At 31.9% G+C, this 23,446-nt stretch overlaps 1 protein-coding gene across 2 annotated transcripts in view; it reads right to left on the reverse strand.

The window, feature by feature from the left end:
* LOC136968670 (WD repeat-containing protein 47-like) overlaps nucleotides 1-22,682 on the reverse strand; it is a 48,779-nt gene extending 26,097 nt beyond the window's left edge. Inside the window, exons 1-4 of one of the 2 annotated variants that reach the window (XM_067262669.1) lie at nucleotides 22,428-22,682; nucleotides 5,555-5,754; nucleotides 3,316-3,485; nucleotides 483-653 (exon numbers count right to left, since the gene is read on the reverse strand). In XM_067262669.1, coding sequence (XP_067118770.1) covers nucleotides 483-653; nucleotides 3,316-3,485; nucleotides 5,555-5,754; nucleotides 22,428-22,550 — 664 coding nt within the window. In that variant the 5' untranslated portion in view covers nucleotides 22,551-22,682. Of the gene's footprint in view, nucleotides 1-482; nucleotides 654-3,315; nucleotides 3,486-5,554; nucleotides 5,755-16,870; nucleotides 17,542-22,427 lie in introns of those variants that run through there. The other variant, XM_067262670.1, reaches the window with a different exon arrangement.
* Between the last annotated feature and the right edge of the window lie 764 nt (nucleotides 22,683-23,446).

The raw sequence follows: 23,446 nt of genomic DNA on the forward strand, positions 1-23,446 counted from the left end.
CGTAGTCAGTTTTTTGTGGTCCCGGCACTTACATAAGCATTAATGTCATTAACCTTAAAAAACTCGGTTTGCTCGACATCGTTTAACTCGTCACCACTGGATAAATCAACATACTTTTTCTGTTTCACACTTTTTAGAATTCTGATAAGTCGACTCCCTCCCTGAAAGATGAGTTCACACAACACAGCTTATTGTACGGTGTGAACTCATTTTTTCAGGAGGGAAGTCGACTTATCAGACGTCTAAAAAGTGTGAAACAGAAAAAGTATGTTGATTTATCCAGTGGTGACGAGTTAAACGATGTCGAGCAAACCGAGTTTTTTAAGGTTAATAACATTAATGCTTATGTAAGTGCCGGGACCACAAAAAACTGACTACGTAACCGACGAGTGTCGAGTTATCCGGGTGTCGACTTATGCGGAGTCGACTGTATATTAAAAATTTGACTTAAATATTAAATAAGTTATTTAAAATATATTAACCTGAATGTCCTGAAAGAAATTGAAACGGTGTTGCAGTTTCACAATCGGTAAGAAATATTTTATTATCACCAGCTCCTCCACTAATTAATAAATTGAATCTGTTGCTTAAATCTTCCATAAAACACAAATCTCTCACTGTTCCAGAGTGCATAGTAAGCTCAGTTTCTCTGCCTGAAAAATTCATCAAATGTATTATAAAAATATAAATGATATTTTATATCTATTTACAGATAGATAGTTCAAACATTAATATGAAGTCATCACTTAAACATAACAATTTCAATACATTTAATCACCCAACTAAAACAAAGAGAGTAAAACTACTCAAATTTAAAAATAATTTTATTAAAATAAAATTAATTAAATGTAGACATTTAAATAATGTTTTAAGAATATTTCACCAGGAATTAGTGTGTGAATTTTCTAAAAGAAAAAAAAAAAATTTGTGTAGCAGTCAACCGGAAATTTTCTATATACTGTAAATAAAAAGTAGATCTGGTTCATTTGTCGAAAATATCTCTCACAAAAAAAGAAAAAAAAACTTAAAAACAATATATAAAAAAAACTAGCACTTTTGCCGTTTTTTCATTAAAATAGTCTCTTGGTTTAACTCTTTCAAACAAAAAGAAAATTAATATAAATGGAGTAATTCCGCTTAGAGGTAGATGAGTTGCAGGCCAGGCCAATTCTTTTCTTCCAGAACTTCCTAAATATTAATTTATTTACAACATAAATGGAATAAAAACAATATTCAAATGTTATTCTGTCTTTTTTCTGTTATTGATAATTTTGTTTTTCTGTTTTGCTAATTGTTTCTTTTATATTATGTTTCTATTCAACTTTTAATGTTGATCTTGTATTTATTTTATTTTATTTACCGTATTTTCCGGCGTATAAGACAACCCCCGACTTTTACAGTTAAAATATAGAGTTTGGGATATACTCGCCCTATAAGACGACACCCGACTTTTGAGAAGATTTTCTCGGATTAAAAAGTCATCTTATACACCGGAAAATATGGTATATATTTTTATTTATTTATTAATATCAAATTAAATCAAATTACAATCTCTCTTACATAGAAAAAAGTTCAGTGATGTATGAGCCTGAGAAAAATAAGAAATGATCAAGAGGTACTGCATAGAACGAATTTTTTAAAATTTGAAACAGATTCTAGGTTTATTGTTATCGATCATATTCTTAAATTTTCTTTTCTATGAAAAAACTTCATAAAAATACAAAATAAATAAACATGTGTGTTACTGAAAATGACAAGTTTTACAGCTTAGTGATGATGCTATTCTAAATAGTGAAATTTTTGTAAAAATATTATATGTACTAATTGTACCAATAGTGACAATGTCTATTTATCATTAAAATTTAATTTTAAAAATATTGGCTATTCGGTGACTACTTTCGAGTTCTTGGCGACACTTGCATTGCAGTGTTTTGCAGCGACAACTTGGAAAAAGGATTATATTCTTTGTTAATGGCGAGGTTGAGGCCAAAGTTTTAAACGTGAAAACGTGTATGTCAGAGGTTCAGCGCCGCTTTCCTGTAAGCCTAGAAGTTTGACAATGGCATTTGGAAAGTCAAGCATGATTCCACTGACTATCCAAACACAATTGTCAAACTTCTAAGCTTACAGGAAAACGGCGCCGAATGTCCGATTTACATGTTTTCGCGTTTAAAACTTCGACCTCAACCTCGCTAATATTTGGAATCGATACTATTATCAAGTGTCACCAGTCAAGAATGATAACTTATTTGATCCTAGTGTTAAATTTTAGAGGTAAAAATTAGATTAAATATAATTTTTGTGTGTTTCGAATCACCTGAATTTTGTGGAATGTTGAGTTATCAACAATCGAGTTTCTGGGACTCTACCATTGAACTTTGGTTTCTATAAGAGTAAAATTTTGTTCATTTTATTCGAAAAAGTTAAAACTCGTTTGTGTAAGAAATATCCATATACGTTTTAAAAAAGTAATGTAGAAAACAAAACAACTGAAATCTACTTTTAATTTTAAAGTAAATGTATCAGAATTTAATATTTAATTATTAGTACAGTTGAAGTTAATTAAAACTGCATTAGGTGATTAGACTGCCATCTTGTACTAATAATATTTAATTTAATTATTAATACTAAAACAAGATGGCATCCTAAAAGCCCATGTTTAAGTTAAATTACATAATTTAATTATCTTAATAATAGCATTATCATAGCCTATTAATAATCAAGCAGTTTTTGTTTGAATATATATCATATTGTAGTTTGTTTTTTCATAATTTCCTAAATAACAAAAGGAATTTTTCTCAAAATGTTTACTTAAATGTTATATTAATAAGTTGCTTTTTAGAGACCAATCTGTGAAAAGTATTTATTAATATAACTTTCAAGTTTCATATGAAAATTGATTAAAGATTGAGTTTATATTTATTGATTAGCTTTCTTTATGGAAAACAAATGTTATGGAACGGAATCAGTCCGTTAATTATCTTTATTCTCATATCATTTAATTGAAAAAGAAAATTATTTGAAATTTAAATAATGAATTTACATGTATATATATTTAAATTATATCGTGTTTTTCATGCCATACTTAACATATAGAGACCATGAAAATAAATTTTATAAATTATTCAAAGTAACATTAAATAAGAACAGGTTGCGGCATATTTAACAATTTATCAAATTCATATCTTGCTTAACTTTGTCAAGTTTTAATGCGGAAAAAATATACTCTTTTGTTTAAAATAAAAATTTAAATTTCAATGAATATAATTGTAATTTTGTACTGAAAATGTTTATGTGATTTGAAAATTTCCTTACCTTCAACAGAATACTTTTCGGCATTAAATCTTGTTAATTTAATTGTTTTATCATTGGAACCAGTAGCAATTAAATCACCCGTTGCATTCCAAGCCAAACAATAAATAGATCCTTTATGATGTTTTAATCTTTTAAACAATATTGTTGGTTGATGAGCAGCATGATCTTCTCTATATTAAAAATAAAAATATAATTAAATGTATCACACAAAAAAATTAAAATAAGCATCAATTTAATGCAATTATTTATTGATTCGTCAGAATCTTTTGTTTCTATGCTCTATCATTATATTTTTCTATCATTTTTTTAAACTTTATTCTTTACTGATAGTATTTATTTCAATTTTTATATTGTTACAGTGTACATTTCCCAACGTTTTAAATTTTTCATCATCACGTTTACTTTATCTGAGATTATTAGCATTTAACTTTATTAAAAATATGTTTATTTTCATTTATTCACTGTTATAGATTGTACTAAAACAAAAAAAGGGGAGCAGCAAAAACAAATTCACACAAGTTAATTTAATTATAAATAAACATACCTTATAGAAGATTATTTCAAAAGAAATATGCACTAATTTACTACACAATTATAAGAAATAACTGTTTCGTGAATCTATAGTTTTTCAATGTAATTCTCTTCCCTTTCATAGTCAATATGAGCTACACACACCAGATTTGACTCACCATAATTTGATTTATTTCCAAAGTTAAAATTGTTCATTGATAATGCTTTATTTTCTAATCTGCATTATCTGCCATTTCAATAAAAGTCTAGAATGGAAATTGTAGATCATCTAGAACAGCGTTCCGCAACCGGTGTGCCGTCACATGGTGAAAGGTGTGACGTGAACTTTACATATTCTGTTAATTTCAAGTTTTATTTATATATTTTTTATCACAGTTGTTGTGTTTCTTATACTTGTATTTCATTCTCTGCTGCAGCACCGATGAAATAAGATGATATTTGTTTATTCTTTATTACAAGCCATGCATTTTTATGTATTCTAAGAAATTATATGTAAAATAAATTTGCTGACAGATGTTGATGTCTGTTTAATAATAATAATAATAACAGGTTAGTGGCATTACGTAATTCTATTAATAGTATCATATCATACGTTTTTGAGAGGAATAACATTTTGGTGTGCCGCGTTGAGTCGTGGGTGTGCCGCAAGTAGAAAAAGGTTGCGGAACACTAATCTAGAACATTGCAAGCTCATAAACCTCAGTCATTTCTGAAAGTATTTAATAAATTAGATGCATTTCTTTTAAAATGATTTATGTACTTTTTGCACTATTTCCGCTAATTCATAGTGCTTAAAACTGCTTGTTTGTACAAGCTGTTCAACTTCTCCTGACCATATCTTCAAATGCTCATAAATTTTGATAAATGCATCTTTTGGAAAAATTGTTTCAGATAAAAGTTTGTTTGTTTTTTACATAGAATCATAATACAGTGCATGATTGGTTAACAAACATAATCCATTCCAAGACCATGTTTGCTATCTGAATTGTTCATTAAATAAAAAGTTCAGAGAACAGAAATTAACTGGTGCTAAAAATATCATGGATACAACTGTGAAAGTCTCATTCCATAAACTATGTGTAGATGCCGTTAAAAAATAGTTTTACAAAACTTAAACGCAGCATTTCCTCTTGTGTTTGTTCTGTCAGGTGTTCTTTATCCAAACATGTATTCATTGTCCGAACACAAAAATCTTTTGCGAAAGTGTTCATTGTCTGATTTGTTCGCAGTCTGAACTGTTCGTTAACCGATCAACCCCTGTATGCAATAAAAAAATGGGGGCTCTCATTTAAGAAAATGAAGTTGACCCCTCCCTTAACCAATTGTAAGGCCATCTATAATGAAAGAGAGTGTGCTATCTTGTGGCTCCCTTGAATAATTTTACGTTAATGAATTTTTTCATAGAATGTGTATTTTGAATTATTCCAATAGATTGATTAATATACAGGTTGGTTAATTTTAAAGCATTCAATTTTCCTTTATATAATTATATCACTTTTGCAATAGAAAATAAGGCTTGGAGAATTATTATTCTGTATAACTGATGTTATAAAATTGAAAAACAAACTATAAATCCTATTTATAGACACTGAAGACAAGTATTCATTGATGCTTTACAAAAATGGCACCATTTAGAAGTGTTCTACAACAATGTTTGACGGTATATTTATAATTTATTGGATTAAAAAGTAAACTATTATACATTTACCTCAAATCATGCACTTTTGGATAAGAACAAATGCGAAGAGCTTGAGAGTTAGAGCCAATTGCATACATTTTTCCATTTGGATGGAATTCCACAGCTCTAATAGCTTGTTCATCTTCCAGTCGATTAACTGCCACGAATGATTTTTTCTTGCCCTCGGGACTTGATCTGTTATTGTTTCCAATGTGATCGGTTTCGTGATGCTGTTAAATTAAAGTTTAAAAAGTATAATTAAAATCTTTCGTAATAATATAATTAAAAATTTAAAACAGAAAACATTCTTCACCAGTTCACTTGAATTAAATACAATACCGAAGCTATAGATATTGTATAAGTTTATAAATTAAAATAATTTATATTTATTGTTAATTATATTCTTTTTCTTTATAAAACTATCAATGCTATTTAATAAATAATTCAATTTATTACTCAATTTTAATAAATCTAAATTAGATATTTAATATGTTTATAGGTTATTTTCCCATACATAGAAAATAGAACGGAAACCTATATTTTTAATTACAAATATATTATTTTTGTTAATTAATTCAATGAAAAAAAACATTGCTAAATCATCAAAAATGAAAAATATATAATTTACATTAGGTTAACCAGGTCTTTCCCGTGTTTTCAATTATTTTAATTTTGTTTATAAGCCACTAATTAAAAAGTTGTGTTCGTAAACATTAATAAAGCAAGTAACAATCTTTGTTCAAGGTAAATTATAATTAAGTGTGAGAAAATAATCTAAACAGTTTATTCCAAGGAGTAGTTATTAGTTTATTTGTTAAACATTCTAAGATTTTAACTTTATCCTCAGTACATAATTAGCTATTTACAATTTCAAGAAACTGCTATATTTGATTGCATTGTCTTATTATATAAAAAATATTTTAAAACCCTAAATAACTCATTAACTTTATTTAATAACTAATGGAGAGACAATCATTTCATGTCAAGCAATGTTAATTTTCTCTGTAAGTTGTTCTAATTAATATTTCATGGTTAATTTGTTACACAAAATTTTAAAATTTTATATACTACATTTGTTTTAGTTTCTATTCAATGTAACACTCGGCATTTTTCTCTGCTGAGCAACATTATTTGCCTTTTTTAATGAGTTTTCTTTCATTAAATAACTTCGAAGATGACAATATGATATCATATCTACTTTGGCTTTGCATTAAATTACTGTAGTATATATTATCTTGTATTTATGAAGATATTTTTAATTAGTTTCAAACATAATACACAAAAAATTATTTCTCCATTCATGCAAATAATAGCAAATTTAGATAAATACCGAGGAAGACGATTTAAAGATTTAAAATAGAAAGCAGCTGCTTAAGATTCTAATTATGTTCTAATAATTCACTTTTATTCATATGTAATTAATCAACTTGGAAATAAATTTAAGATTTAATTTATATTCCTGTAATTTTTCCAACATGTAACTTGTCATCAGTTAGAAAATAATTAAAAACTTAAACACTAAGTTGATATAAATGCTTATTGAAAAATTTTTATGTATGTAGAGTTTAATGCCTAATTAAATGATAAAGTTAACTGAAATAGCAATTTAAAGGTTTAATTAAAAAATATATTAAACCTGAAACTACACAAAATAATGTTAAATTGGTATTTTTTAACAACTTTTTTAAATATATTTATTTTTAAATTAAAATTCTCAGGGAAGATTATAGCACCAACTCAAATCATATAAATCAAAGTTTTCAAGTTCTTCACATTATTTATCAATGAAATACTTTATCATAAAAATGAATAACTTGGTAATTAAAATTCTTATATCCTGAAGTATTAATCTAACAAAATTTGAAATGAGTTGTTGAAATAACTCGGCGTTCTCATCTTTTTACACATCCTACTAGTCCTCTTTCCTTTCCTCTACTAGAATATGGTGTTTATAACGAACAATTTCTTATAGGGTACGATAAAGTATCCATTTGCTCCTCTCCATTCTCTGTACAAATTTTTATTTTCTCCCATCTTCTTCTAGATTAGTTACAAATCATTAAAGACAATCTTTGATAACTATTTTCAAATTTTGTAAGACAGAAATTTTTTTCACAATGCACTAAATTGGCTGACAATAACATTTACAATCCAACTGGGATCTTGGTACAGTTTGTTTGTTTGTTTAAGTTGTAAGTTACGGCAATGCAACACTTGGACGATCTGCCTAGGGAGAATGCCTTCCGGGAGGTCTTTTTAAGAGTTTAAGGCCCCTACTCGGGTGTTACAGATGTGGAGAAAATCTGGAAAACTTCAAATGGCCAGCTTGTCCCGGCGAGGCGCAAACCTACAACCGAACTCCCAGTGTTCAGAGAACGAAACCGCTCAGCCACCGGTAGGCCATCTTGGTACAGAATCAACAAAATCGGTGTGTAAAACTGATTGAACTTTGGTTATTTTTTTAAAATTCATTTATTAACTGATCTATAAAGTGGTTCTATTATATTGGCATGTTATTAATTAAACTGCTCTATTCAACGATTGATTCTACAATCAAATATTGACAGGCAAAATTGGGGATGTCTGGTTGATTACATTAGGTAAAGCAAATTGCAGCAGTTGTAAATTCATACATGACCAATCTCCTAATATATTGGTCGAATTTCTGAATATCTTTTACACGAAATACATGCAATTTACTTTGTTTTGTGTAGTCAGGACGTATCTTTTCTCACTTAATTCAAATACTAAAATTTAATACTTGAATTAAGTTTAGTAAAATATGATATTTATATAAAGCATTAACTTCACTTCTCAATTATAATATTAAATAATAACCATTCTACCTTCTACATCTAAAATAAAGTAAATATTAAATGATTCAATTTCGAAACGAACCAACCACGTGTCAGAAAAACGAAAAACAATGTATTAAAACGCCCCCTCGTTTTCTGAATCGAACAAAAATTTAATTATTTTTTTAAAAAATAAATATTTATATTTAAAAAAAATTCAATAAAACAATATTTTATTCATTGTATAATAAATATTTATTTAAATAAATAAAATTTTCATATATGTATATAATATATATGGAACAGCTGAAAATTCTTTTGCCGAAAAACAATTTTATAAAACTGGATCAATCTCGTGTAACATACACAAATACTAACAAAACTGTACTGTATTTAAAAACAAAACAGCATTTCTTTTTTAAAAAATGGCACATAATCAGCCATGCATAAAAATAGCATTATTATCATAAGTCTATGTAATCCTATCAAGTGAATACCGCATACAATGTTTACCTGTAACATGAATCACTGTTGCACGGATGCGATTACGTAATTATGGCATTATTAATAAAAATTTAAAAGATATTCATCAAAAACTAGATCAACAGAAGCTTCGTTTTTTATATAGTGAATACAGAGTCTTTCTCTATATTTTAAACCAATCAGTGGTACGAGTGAATAAAACTATTGAGCGCTGATCGTGGGCCAACCAGCTGGCACGTGGAGCTTTTTCGGGGTTTTCTTCAATTTAGTAACACTTAAATAGAGGCCAGTTTCTCTTAAAAGACCTCCCTTATTCCCTCCTCGGCAGACCGTCCATGTGTCGCATCGCCGCACACGAATAAATCCAAACCCTCTACAAGTTATTTCATTATTAAGTGTTATCCAACAGAGCCGGGACAAGAGTGAGGCAAACGAGGGAAGTTGAACAATGGAAAAGAAAACCAAATTGGTGAAAAATGAAAATTAATAAATTGCAATATAAAAAGTCAAATGTATCTTGCAATGTTCGTCAAATACTTTAAGCACACTAACGATTTTTGTCAGACGCTCTTGCTCGATGCACTCGTTTCCTCGTACGATAGTGCTCTAATAAGCTTTATCCCTTAAATATCCCGACAATTCTGTAGAATTATTATCAAAAATCAGGCAATAAACTTTAATTCCAGGTCTTAAAGCAGCTACAAGTTTAGATTATATATATATATATATATTTAAAAAAAACTATACATAGGAGCGGAAATTTATCCTTCTGCCTCTGGTAAAAATATCTCTAGACCCGGCTCTATTATCCAATCCATCACCCATTGAATTTAACACATGGCCCTACCAGGAGCTTCGTATTCTTAGAGGTCTTATTTAATTTTTGAATAGATGAAATACGTAGCATCCTACATATTTCGTCTTCATCATTATTAATAAAAAGCAATCTTAAAGATGTAATTTTTTGTTAATAAAAACAACAATAATAATATGAATAGGAACCAGTAAACGAGGCCTCCTAAATTTTCTCTAGGCCTCACTATGCCCTATTGTGATACACAATAGGACTTAGGTGAGAGTTGAACCTAACGCTTCCTCCCTGGTTATATATTAAAACCTTATCTCGAGGCGATCTAGCTCAATAATATGCAAGATTTTTAAAAAATCAAACTAATTTTTATATAAAATATTTTTTTTTCTTCAAAACTTTATACCATAAACAATATAAGCTTTCATCCGTAAATATTTATTTTATAACTGTAAACTTGGTAACACGAATTCTCACGTAGTAGTCAAATTGAGAACATTCCATAAGACCTGAATACTTGTTTGTAATTTAAAATTTTAAAAAATATTTACAAAATAACATTATTTCATACTTCTAAATGCAAAAATAATTGCAATAATTATAATTGAAGTAGTTGTTTTTTTACGTAGAAGTCATTGACTGCGCGTGCATTCAGTTTCAACTCTTTCACTCGCTTAGTGAAAGAGTTACAGCCTGAAACAGCCTTTGGTACAGCCTGAAATTAGACTTTTGTGAAATATTTATGAATCCTTCACAAAAATTTGCTACAGCGATTCAGGCTAAGCCATTTTACACAGCTTACGTAACAAAGCAATGGGCTTACGCAGTAAAACGAGGAAGATTTTTTTCAGTTATTTGCATATTTTAACACAAATTTACATATTTTTAATGTTTATACGAAGCAAAAATGGAAAAATAAAATAGAAAAAAGGAATATTCCCGATCGAATGAAAAATATGTTATGAAATAGGCAAAAATCAACCTAAATCTACATCTGATTTGGTTCATCCACTTCGTAGATAAGAGAAATTATACCAAGTCAAAAATAGGAACTGGTACCGATGATACTGAAAATTTATATAAAAATAAACAATATTTGTCGTCAGTGGAGTGAATCTAATTTCTCTAATTATATTTCGTTATACTTTGAAGAATGTCGGGTATGTTTACTTGAATTACAACATGGAGGTGATGCATGATTTTCTAATCATAGACATAATATCACGAAACAAAATGTTTACAGGAAATGAAAAAAAATTGAAGAATTCACGCTTTTCACATATCAGAAAGTTATCCTTGACCTTGTCATTTCTTTAATTCCTAAATGGATTATGAAACACGATAATTATTATATAATATTAAACACCTGTCGAATTCACGAAGCGAGGAACGGCAGGTGTATTTACGTTACGTGTTATAAGATAAGAAGAGATCGAAGCCCGTGTTTCTACAAATATCAAGGCCCGAAACGGTCAGATAAATTTGCAAATACGGGCCCTTTCGCCGAAAGCCACGAATAAAAGCATTTCTATAGCTTACAAAAAGAAACGTTTTTACACTCTCTGCCTTCGGTGGGACCCTCTTTTTTTTAAATGCAAGTCGTGGATTTAACTAAGTCGTAATGGCGGAGGATGAAACCCGAAACATCCGAGCTAAACCACGTAAGAAAATTCGAATTGCACTCGAACTCGGATCCCCCAGAGCTGCATTCTGGCATAAATAAAACCAGGACGAAAGAGCGTTATGCACGAATCTCTGGCTGAAAAGTAATTTAAACCACTTTCGTACGATGTATTTTGCATAAAGAACAAACTTTTGTGGCTCTTCGTCCGGATCCACGTCACGCGGCACCCCTTTTTTTTTAAATCCGAGATACGCCATTTTGAATCTCGTAATATTTTAGAAGATTCTGAGTTAAAGGCGATTAGTTCCGCCGAACTAATTTTCGAATGACCAACTAACCGAATACAATTTGGATACACTAAATAAAAAATGACGATCCTTCCAAGGTCACGTCTTTTGAATTCGTAGGAACAATGGTACAACATTAGAAACGAACAGCGTCAAAATGTCACACGATACATCAATTAGAGCGACACAAATAGTCGGATTCAGATAATATCTAAATTTTATTCCGATTATCATCGCATTTAGGAAGTAATGGTTGGCCAGTTAAGATAAGATCATTTGGTTTAATTCTTTTTCTATTTTAATGGATCCCTCTAATTAAGGATTTAGCATAGAAACTTCCTATTTTATATACTGGATTATGTGCTGTACGCGGTTATGGATGTTTTTAATGTAAATTAATGAATTTAAATTGTTGATCCGCCAATGCGTGATCGATTTGAATTGTTCATCAGGTCAAATGGAAATTCTTGTAAGCGGTTTGAAACAGGAAGAATTTACTAAGCGTTTGCGGTATGTAATTTTTTTTTAAAGTGTCAAAAGTTCAATAGATGTATTTTACACTTATATTTTAGAAAATTAATCAATTTTTAAATTTAAATTAATTGATAAGGATTTAACTTTAAATTTAACCATTAATGATTGGATTTTAATGAAGATTTCAGCCAAGCGGTGAAGATGACAAACTACCTCTCTGGGGACCCGGGATCGAGTCCGGATGGGTCGAAAAAAACTCAAATTTTTCGTGAGGTCCTGGCTGCCCCATTGTAGGTCTGGCCAAAGCCGTAATGGGCTTGCTAGAAAGAGGCCTTCTAGTTCCTGCAGGGTGGAAAGAGTCAAAAAAAGTAACAACAGTTTTCCGTGTTTATGAATGGAGATGAAGAATGATTTATTGGATAAATTTAATACTGTTCTCCTTTTTTTTTAATTGCTTAATTTCTAATATTTCTTTGAATAAAAATAACTACAGAGAATCTAAAATGGTAGATAACATCGAAGGAAAGTCTAACATAATAGATAATCAGTAATCATCAGCGATTAAAATTTTCATTGTTTGAAGAATTCAGATAAAGAATGAATCAGTGGAATAACTTGGCAAATAAATTAATTCATTTTGCTAATTTCTTCTTTTTTTCCTGGACTAAAATCAATTGCAAATCAAGTATAATCGTAAAAGCAAGTACTGTATATTTCAATGGTAAAACGGTAAAATTAAGTACATATCAATGGTAAACTGGCAAAATCAAGTACAGATCAATGGTAAAACGGTAAAATTAAGTACAGATCAATGGTAAACTGGCAAAATCAAGTACAGATCAATGGTAAAATGGCAAAATCAAGTACAGATCAATGGTAAACTGGCAAAATCAAGTACAGATCAATGGTAAAATGGCAAAATCAAGTACAGATCAATGGTAAAATGGCAAAATCAAGTACAGATCAATGGTAAAATGGCAAAATCAAGTACAGATCAATGGTAAAATGGTAAAATCAAGTACAGATCAATGGTAAAATGGCAAAATCAAGTACAGATCAATGGTAAAATGGTAAAATCAAGTACAGATCAATGGTAAAATGGTAAAATCAAGTACAGATCAATGGTTAAATGGTAAAATCAAGTACAGATCAGGTAAAATCAAGTATAATGTCAGGTAATATAACAACTATCAGCGTCATAATGTTTAATTTCAGTAAAAAGCCATCAATGTTGTATCACGGATCATCAATAATTAAAATTCTGCATAAAATTAATCATCAACTTAATGTTTTCTCTTCTTTTTTTTTTTTTTTCTTTTCTTGGATTAAAAATGGGAACATAAAATCTAAAATGTCATCTAATAATAAAACAAAATCCATTTTATTTACCGTTAATATTATAATTAATTTTTTTAGTATAGAGCAATCAGCATCAAAATCACCGATCATCAGCAATCGACAACAACGGACGATCATCAGCAATGAAATCATTTTACACCGAAACAAAAACCGTAAATAATAACATAACCCATTTAACTAATGATAATTTACATAATTTATATATATGAAAAAATTAATCTAACCTTTTTTAAACGTGAAATTCGTCACGAAATTTCGTGACTCGGGGCGTTGTCATGCGCTAGTTAAGCAGCGTTACATTTCACGGCATACAAAAAATACAGAATTTCTTTTTTTTTTATAAATATAAAATAATTTTATGACCTAATTCGACGGGATTTTTTCCATTTATAAGGCAAAAAAATGGAAGAATTTAACATTGAAATGCATTGAAAATTATTGTTAAAGAATCTGTAGTGTAACTTTGATTCATTAATGAGGTAATTGTGGCGTTATTTAATGAAAACATATATAAAAATAATTAAAAAAAACAAAGAGAAAATTATCCTTTAAGTAAGGAAATACCTTATGCCATGAGCTATAGAAAAATATCAATGCTCATATATCATCAAGACCTAGAAATGCCATGATAAAGATGAATTTTTTAAAACAAAGAATGCCTAATTTGAATTATTTTACATTGTTTGAAGGCATCTAACCTCATAAACATGGCAAAATTCTTTAAGATAAATAATAATAATAATGGCAAATTTATGGTAAAGACTATTAAGAAGTTAAGCATATAGAGGTTTGGACTTGGCAGAGTGATTTTATAGCTCGTACTATAATAAAACCGACTGGAATTTTAACTTATTTGACTTACTTGCGCCTTAAAATGTTAAAATAATCACCTTTTACCTCAAAACTTTGAACATTTTTGCTCGTGTTATACACAGTTAAACTTACCTTTTCTCTATAATATTTACATGGGGATTGTGATCTTAATTTATCCACGCTTCTGCTCCTTCTCTTGTACTGTACCATATGACATGGAGGTGGGCTTATGTACCTATTTCTGTAAGTGGTATGGCCGAAAGGACGAGGATGAGGAGGTACACGATAGTTGACAAACATCGCACCTTTACGAACTCACCTGGATAAGGTTGAAAAAAGGACTAGATGGATCCTTCTCACGGACTGATTAACTCAGTGATGTGAGCGTGATGCGTGACGGGATCCGGTCAAAACACATGTCGCGATTGGTTAGAGAAGACACGTGTTGCGACATCTGGCATAAGGATTGTTTACCAACAAAGTTCCTCCCTCAGACATGTTATTAAAACATAAAAAATAAATAAATAAAAATGGCTTCCGTTGGGGCCTCATCTCAATGCTCGTTACTAATGATCCGGGGCTCGGAAGCCGAGAAATTCGGGTTCGAGTTCGATCTGTACCAGATAAGTCGGGTCCCACTCTTCGCTCCCTGCCCATTGTGGGTCTGGCACAGAAAAAAAGGAGCCTCAAGGCGGAAAGACTGGAAAAAATCCTACGTAACAATTTGATTTTACGTCACGTCGTGAGTCTTGTCTTTGCTTCTCACCGTTGACCTTTAATACATTGTTAAGGCCCTAAAGTAGAGTATGAGATATTAAAACTGCAAACAGTTCTCTTACATAAAGAAGCCATCAATCAAATATATACTATAATCTGCTAAACAATGCTCCTTGTCACGATTCGTATACGGTTTCTTGCCGTAATAAAATAAATACCAGCTCCAAAAATAGATTTTATAATTAAAATTAGGGCGATTTTAATTATAAAATCAAGAATTTAATTCTATTTTAACAAGTAATTGAATAAATCAACACAAAAACATGTAATTTGTATAAAGAGGCGAACAAAATTAATATCTAAATGAAGATTTGAGAGTAATTAAAACGGCGCTGTTAAACAGGAATAATTATATTGTACACCCAATGCCCGAAGGAAGTGAAATAGGGCCACGCTAATTACAAATACAAGGCCCCACTCTTCACCGGAAGCTAAAAAAGAAACACAAATAAAATATAAAAAGAAGCAGACTTTTATTTAAATCGGATTTTATCATATATTTTTACATAAAAAAAGACACTAAATTTTGGAGCCTTCTTCGACGGGTCCCAAAATACAAGCTTAGATAAGTGATTAACAAACAGAGGAAATGGGCCCTTGCAGATTTCTTCTGTTAGTCCCTTCCTAGATATCATCTGCAAGGGCCTAGAGAGCCTTCCTTCTCCCTCTATCTAGATAGGGAGGCCCTCAGAGGGCCTCCCTATCTAGATAGAGGGAGAAGGAAGGTGAAAAAATAAAAGAAAAATGAAGCAGAACGTTAATGAACACGCATCATTTATACAGAAAAGAGTTGTGCATTCGAGCGTAATTTTATAAACAGAATATTTTACACCCACTCAAAAGAAATTTAACGGTTTACCTATCATAAAAATTGCATAAAGAAAAATTGTCAACAGCATTTCTTTCGTAACATCCTTTCCCATTTGGCAAGATGTTTTGTAATGTGGGTGTAAATGGCGATTACATCGGCGATTATTAACGTGTCCTCACTAAACTTATCATCTAAATTACAAACAATAAAGTCATTAAAGATAAGAGGACAATTGTCAAAAGTAACGACTACACGAAACACCGTACGAGTATTTCGTTTTTTGAGAAATTTTCTCAGCAACAGGTGAACGTAGTACAGGTTTATTTAACCAGCATTTTCCTTAATTCTAGTTAAGAGAATTTTTTTTTTTTTCCTAATGATAAATATGTCAAGGAAGACTCCTCTACGTTCTCGAAAGATGTAGAAAATTTTAATTAATAATCTCGGAAATTTAGAAATTTCTAATGTAATCTGTAGGTTGCGATGATTGGTTGGGGGCCCGGAAGGCCTTATGGAACTTCTATACAAGCTTCCGATTTGTTACACTTCGTTTTATTGTACCGGTACGTATACCCCGACTCAAGCTCCCGAGTTACAACTCTGATTTCCCCCTTCTCACAGGCCCTAATGAGATGCAAATCAATCTTGGTTCCCGCTCTCGTAGGCCCTATAAACTACAAATCAGTGATCTCCCTATTGTAGGCCCTATAAGCTGCAAACAGCCTGGTTCTTCCTCTCGTAGGCCCTACAAGCTGCAAACAGCCTGGTTCTTCCTTTCGTAGGCCCTACAAGCTGCAAACAGCCTGGTTCTTCCTCTCGTAGGCCCTACAAGCTGCAAACAGCCTGGTTCTTCCTCTCGTAGGCCCTACAAGCAGCAAATCAGTCCTCTCTCACTCCTAGGCCCTAATGACCTACAAATCAGCCCTGGTTCGACCTCTCATAGGCCCTATAGACTGTAAATCGTCTCCCTCCCACTCGTACGCCCTAATCAAATGTCATTAATTGAACTAGAAGAGCAAAGTTCCTTATTAAAAACCATACGTTCCGCATATTAAAAACCGGTCGTACAGAATACGTGGCATTAAATTAAAAAAAAAAAAAACGTACAGACTTACATTATTAATCTGGATGTCTTCTAATTTTAATGGTTGATTGTGCTGAGCTTCTTTTATTGGGCACAAACGAAAATGATGATGGCAATAACTAGGATAAGCGAAGCGAGACATATCGTATACGGTAAAGGACGGAACGTACAGTACAGTACAGTACGTATCACCTTCACTTCTCACATACCAAAACACGTTGCCAATCCATGACACCTTCGATATAACGTTTCGTACGCGTACACAAAGGATCCCATGCGGAGTAACCAGTCAATATTTTGAAAGTTCGTACATACTCAAGTTACAATAAACGTTACTTCGAGGATTTCCAATGGCAAAAAGCCATTACAATAGTAGGCGGTCAGTAGAGAGCGAAGGAGGAAGTACGCTCCAGTGCTGGCGATCTATTATACTCCCGATCTCGACTCGTAGACTACCTTAAAACCGGGTTCAAATAAGCCACCGGATAATTGGTTAACGTCCGATTGATCGGGTCTACGTTTGTTAACCGATACCTGAACCCACCACAGATGTTCTACGTCTGACCTTTCGCATACATCTAGTATTTTTTGGGGTGTTTTTTTTAACTTGTAAGAGGCTCCGACGGTCTACTTCGTATATCTATTATTGGTGTCCCGTTTTCGTGTCTTTGCTCCTTTACACGTTTTAATAATACACAGCGGGAGGTGGTGAGATGTGTCGTAACTCCAAGTAAATATTCCGTGTGACGTAACAGAAAAGGTACAACGGTGATAAATAGAGGATTGTCACAAATATAGAAATAACCTTCAATTTATTGTTTTCCCGGAAATTTGTAGGAAATCCTTTAAACGTCCTGTATATATAAATACTTTTCAATATTTTATAGGAATAATATTGACTTTCTTTCATCCGAAATTCAAGGTTAATTCCAAAATTCAAGGTTAATTCTACCTAAAATCTTATTCCCTAAAGGGGAACTTTCCCTTTATTCCCTTTAGGGAATAAAGGGAAAGTTCCCCTTTAGGGAATAAGTTTGGAGTCAATAAAGGGGGATAAATTTGGAAGTAGAATACCCTTTAGGGAAAAGTCATCCACCAGATTATTCCCTATTCGTTAGGGAATAATCCGGAAAGATTATTCCCTAACGAATACCTTTGTACCCGAATTCAAGGTTAACTCGGTTTATTCCCTAAAGGAAGGATATTTTGCAATTAATAATTATTATGCCGATTAAGTAGAGGTATGCGAAGTTTAAACACGGTGATTCGAACGATTACACGATTCGATTTCGTGATAGAAACATTGAGAAAACCGTTCTCACGCAATCTGTATGAATCAAATGTTGATTTAAAACTTCAGATTAGCAAATATTTATTCAAATATTCAAGTTTAAAGGGCGGAAATCTAAATAAATTTTCATTTATTTATGGATAATAACTTTTAAATTAATTAAAGATCCGTGATAACGTGTCGAAAATAATACGATTGCGCCATTAAAGTGAAAGTAGTGGAGTAAGTGTTGGAAACTAGAAATATTCCTGTTATTAAATGGATAAAATGTACATTTTTCTATATTTTAATATGAATTTGACTTTAATTCTTTAAGAAAAATACCCGTAAAAGTTAAAATCATCAATAGTTTTAAAACTAATGCAATGGCATCACTCGAAGCAGTGAGTGATGTAAGTGAAGGAATTTCTGCTACTGTATTCTATATTTTAACATAGATTTAACCTTTAATTCTTCGAAAAAAATAGGATATTTTGTGACAGAAGTTAATAAAACCATCAATAAATTCGATAACAACGATGCAAGGGCGTAACTGCCATCATCTTCCCACCGGACGACCCACGCTTAGCGCTTAAATCTATGTTTAAGAACACGTAAATAACTGTCAATTATGTAATATCTTTATAAAAAAAATAATAACAAATGGTATAAAGTAAGATAAAAATCCACGCTTAATGTAGGCTCATTGAAGGATGCTTTTCATTTATTTCTACTCGAGAGGCCCTAGTCAACTCCCGGGGCCCATCAGAGGGGAGTGGATAAAACCACTGGAGCTTTATAGGTTTCTAACACCTAAATAGGGCCCTAGAAATGGGCAATCTGTTAAATAGGGAGGCACCCCTTTTAGCAGATTGCGTTGCCTTTTAAAAGGTAATAATACATTACTTTGTAAAATCGTGTTAAAAAAATCAAAGAAAAACGAAGTATTTTCACTGTTCTTTGATGCAAAACTTTGAAATTTTGTATAAAAATGTGAAAGAGTTAACACGAACAAAATTACATTCAAGTAACAGTTATGGATAATTAGCTCGAATCTTAATCACTCATTTAATGGAGGAACGTCAAAGAATAGAAAAATAAAGGAAAGCAATTACTAACAATAGACCATAATTTCGGCAGGCGTTCAACCATGTTAGCAAATAAGTCGATAAAAAGTTATTAAAATTGTTAAAAGTTACTCAACAACGGAAAACGATTGCTTATTAAAACCAAAATTCGGACGACAATTGCCACACAAAGGCATAGCAGAAAGGTTCGGAAGTAAAGCGATCCAAAGTATACTTTTCGAAGAGGGATGGTGCCCCACATTTCCCTTTCGTCAAGCCCTGAACTTACGAGAACCCTTTTGTATTATAAGTTTATATCGTGTTATCTGATATTGTGAAGCCCTTAAATGCACGAGGCCTCAATCAAAATCTTATGGCACACCAGAGTCCAGTGGATAAAACCGATGTAAGAGTGATTCCAATTAAGATGCTAGAGGCCTCGCGAGCGCTCGCGAGGCCTTAGACGCGAAAACTATACCCAAAAGGACCACGTAAAATTAGAAAAAAAAAAGAAAAAAGAAATTTAAGCAACCGAATTTGACCTTGATGTGACGAACTTCGAAATTGCTCCAGCGTAAAAAACACGCTCCATTACTCGTTTGTAAGCGCTCTTGTTTCCTAAATCTAACCGTCTTCAATGGAAAAAAATAGTTATTAATAGGAAAAACGAATAGAAAAATAGATTTTTCTAATAAATAGGAACGTTTGACACGACAACAGGATGTCAACTTTTCGTTTTGAACTTCCTTTTTATCGTTAGGTGGGGCACCGCGGGGTATCCAATGCGAGTTACAACACTCGACCATTGTCATTATAACTTTAAAACAAAGCAAACGAAATATGAATTATGAATTAAACTTTATAAACATTTTTAAAAAATATATATATATATATATATATAATTTAAAGATTTCTCTTCCTCACGCAACATGCTAGATAAATCAAGCGAAACGTGAGTCACGTGTCGTTCACGCGTACCGTGATAAACCCTGGTAAATTTTTCAAAATAAAAGTTGGGCCACCGACTTTATACCTAACAACACAAAATATCAAATACAGGTATTTAAATCGTCATTAATTAAATCCCACTCGAGATATGACACTTGACCCCCTTTATCTCTCCACTCCCTCGACCTTTAACCACCAAAATTTAATAGTATCAATGGACCTAATATACGAACCTCCCTGCAAAATTTCAGAAATTTTCGACAAAAAGCACGCGTGTTATTGAGCTTTAAAGTGGGCCAAAGAAATTAGGCCCCCATACAAACAGAAATTAAAATGGTAATTATTATTATTATTATTATTATTATTAAAAGTCAAATTATAAGTATTAAATATGATATTTCTTTATAATAATAATAAGGCTTACATAAGATAAAGGAGTGCCAATAGGGCCACTTAGACTAGGCCCTAGAGACTAAAATTTTATGTTTTTTGTTACGTAAAAAAACTCGACAGACTCAAATATGGGCCCTTCTCTGAAAGAGGAGAGCCCGTATTTAAGCGCGTGTCGGGCCTCATCTGATCATGCCCGGGCCTCTTAGTAATTAGGGATTAAGCCAATGTTCTCGGCACTTTTTTTTAAAATTATTAATTGAATTTATTAATTAACATTTCAAAAAGTAATATTTTAATGACGATAAATTATTTTTATTTATTTATGATTTTTTTTTTTAAATAGAAAATTAATGTTTAGTTGCCATCTTTCCAGATGATTGTTTACGTTAGGCTCCATCTGTTGGTGAAACAACGCATTATATTTTAATTTCTGCAAATTCGTATAATTATTCACAATATACACATTATTCTGAATATATTTCGCCACGTATTTACATTTATATAAGGTCCGGAGTCAATCACAAACATGGGGCCCTTTCCTAAGCTATAAAAATATACTTCTCTCTTTCTTTTGAGGAAGAGATGTGAAGAGAAAGGGCCTCCTGGTCTTCATCTTCGCATCTCTCTCTTTAAAATAATAATGAAATTAATATAAAAAAATATTTTAGTATATAAAAAATCCCTCCTAACCCTGACAACTAAACTTTGGGCCTCTCTATATCTGGTTATCCTGGTCACAAAGGGCCCCAAAATTTATTTATTTTTTGTTTAAATAGGATATGAAAATTATATAAATTAATTTCCTTTTGATAAGAGATGAAAAACTTGTTAAAAAAAAAAAAATACAAGAGGCTCGCTAAGGCAAAGAGGGGAGGCCCTCTATCCCTGGTCCCCCCGAACAAGCCTGATTGAGATTGGGTAATGTAAATAGTGCAGAATAAAGGTAGTGGTGCGTTATCGTATTGGCAAAAAGGGCAATTGCCGGGGCTCCCCTCACCAATAGGGTGCCCAAAACCAATCTTTTACAAGAAAATATTTCCCCAAAAAATTCCCTCGAAGAAAAATTTCTGAAGTCAACAGTATACTGTACATGGGGCCTCCTAATTCAAGTTTTCTTGGGCCTCATAAAGCTATAACGCGCCGCTAACTAAAGGACATATCTAAAGCAAAGACGTCATTTAATCTTTTACGTAAACAAATATAATATAGATTAAAATTAAGTTGTTTTTACCTCCTCAAGTCCAAATTACCTCTTTATCATTAAAATATTACTTTTTGAAGATTTGGACCTCCTCAAGTCCAAAACAATGAGTAAAAACGCATCGTTTTGGACCTGAGGGGGCCTTTAAAGAACGAGAGGACGAAAGGAGGCCTCGCATTTGTGACTTGATGTATCCTTCCTAAGCTCGTGTTGAAATCTGATGCCATTATATATTTATAAACGATAATAGATATCTATTATTTTACAATTATAGGGCCTTGTGTACGATTAAAATTGCTTACTAAGCTCGCAACACAGTTATTATATAAGTCAATTACAGAAACAATTAAACAACGTAACAAGAACACAGTTTATAATATTAATAATTAAACTGAGGGCCCGAGAGAAATATAAAACAGGGCCCTCAACTATCTCCGAAAGCCACAAAAAATATATGAGTAATCTGATAATATTTATAGTACACGTTCCTCCCATCTTTATATAATAAAACAGGTGTGTAGGGCCCTCGTTCACAACTTATACGGTAAGAATGTAACAGTAATTGGTTTATATAAACACCGAGTCTTGCAAAATATAGGCCTAAAATTCAGAAAGGTCAGTAAATAATATAAACAAGTCATCATACCACCCCATATGGTTTGATGTATACGCGTAAACAATGCCCTTAACTTGTACATAAATTACTTACGTGTACGGGGGAAGAAGATTTAAACGAAGTGGGAGAAACCCTCTGCTGTATCTGTACGTAATGATAGGGCCTCTGATCATCGAAGAGTTCGTCTATTTTATGTTTAATCATGGCTTCTTCCATGATGTTCTTTCCACTTAACTCGCAGATAAAATAGGTATTCAGGTCGAGCTGTCGAGTCGCGAGTCCACATACCCACACCCCAATGACGTAACTTCAATATTAAGAAAAAAAAAGTACGGGTAGACAAGTTTATTACCCACTCATTTTATAGAAAATACATTCCTCAATCATCATAAATTACGTCACGTTCGTATATCCATCATCCAAATTCATCATCCTTACCGTAATTTACCCTTAAGATTTACTACGAAGACGGATGATTTTTTTTTACTGATTAATCGTGATTTATTAATTAATTAAATGAGGTATTCATTACATAATAAGGTAAAGGTGAAGATAAAGGGGCGTTTATGTAAACAGTAGCCATATAAGGTCGAATGTAGGAAGGCCATATAAGGATAACCGGACATACATTAAGAGTGGGAGAGATTTCTATCGGACAATCAAGGTCGTGTTTTTCCACTTTTATTTATTAAAATTGCCATTTTAAAATGAATTAATCGGCATATCGATGCGGCCGATTTATCGTATGTGAAAAATAAATTGTTTAAGTTTAAAATTGTCGTTTTTTTAGTGTAAATTACCGTGTCGCATCATTCATAGATGGCAGCACTAAATAATTTTTTTTTTTTAAATTAAGCGTTCGGTCAAACCTAATAGAAAGGTTGAGGCCGAAGTTTTCAACGCGAAAACGTGTACGTCGGACGTTCAGCGCCGCTTTCCTGTAAGCCTAGAAGTTTGACAATGGCGTTTGGAAAGTCAGTGGAATCGTGCTCGACATTCTAAACGCCATTGTCAAACGTCTAGGCTTACAGGAAAGCGGCGCTGAACGTCCGACGTACACGTTTTCGCGTTGAAAACTTCGGCCTCAACCTCGCTAATGGGGCTGGTTTTGT

The sequence above is a fragment of the Centruroides vittatus genome, unplaced genomic scaffold (genome assembly GCF_030686945.1).
Source record: "Centruroides vittatus isolate TY-2023 unplaced genomic scaffold, ASM3068694v2 contig_1506, whole genome shotgun sequence".
NCBI lineage: Eukaryota > Metazoa > Arthropoda > Arachnida > Scorpiones > Buthidae > Centruroides > Centruroides vittatus.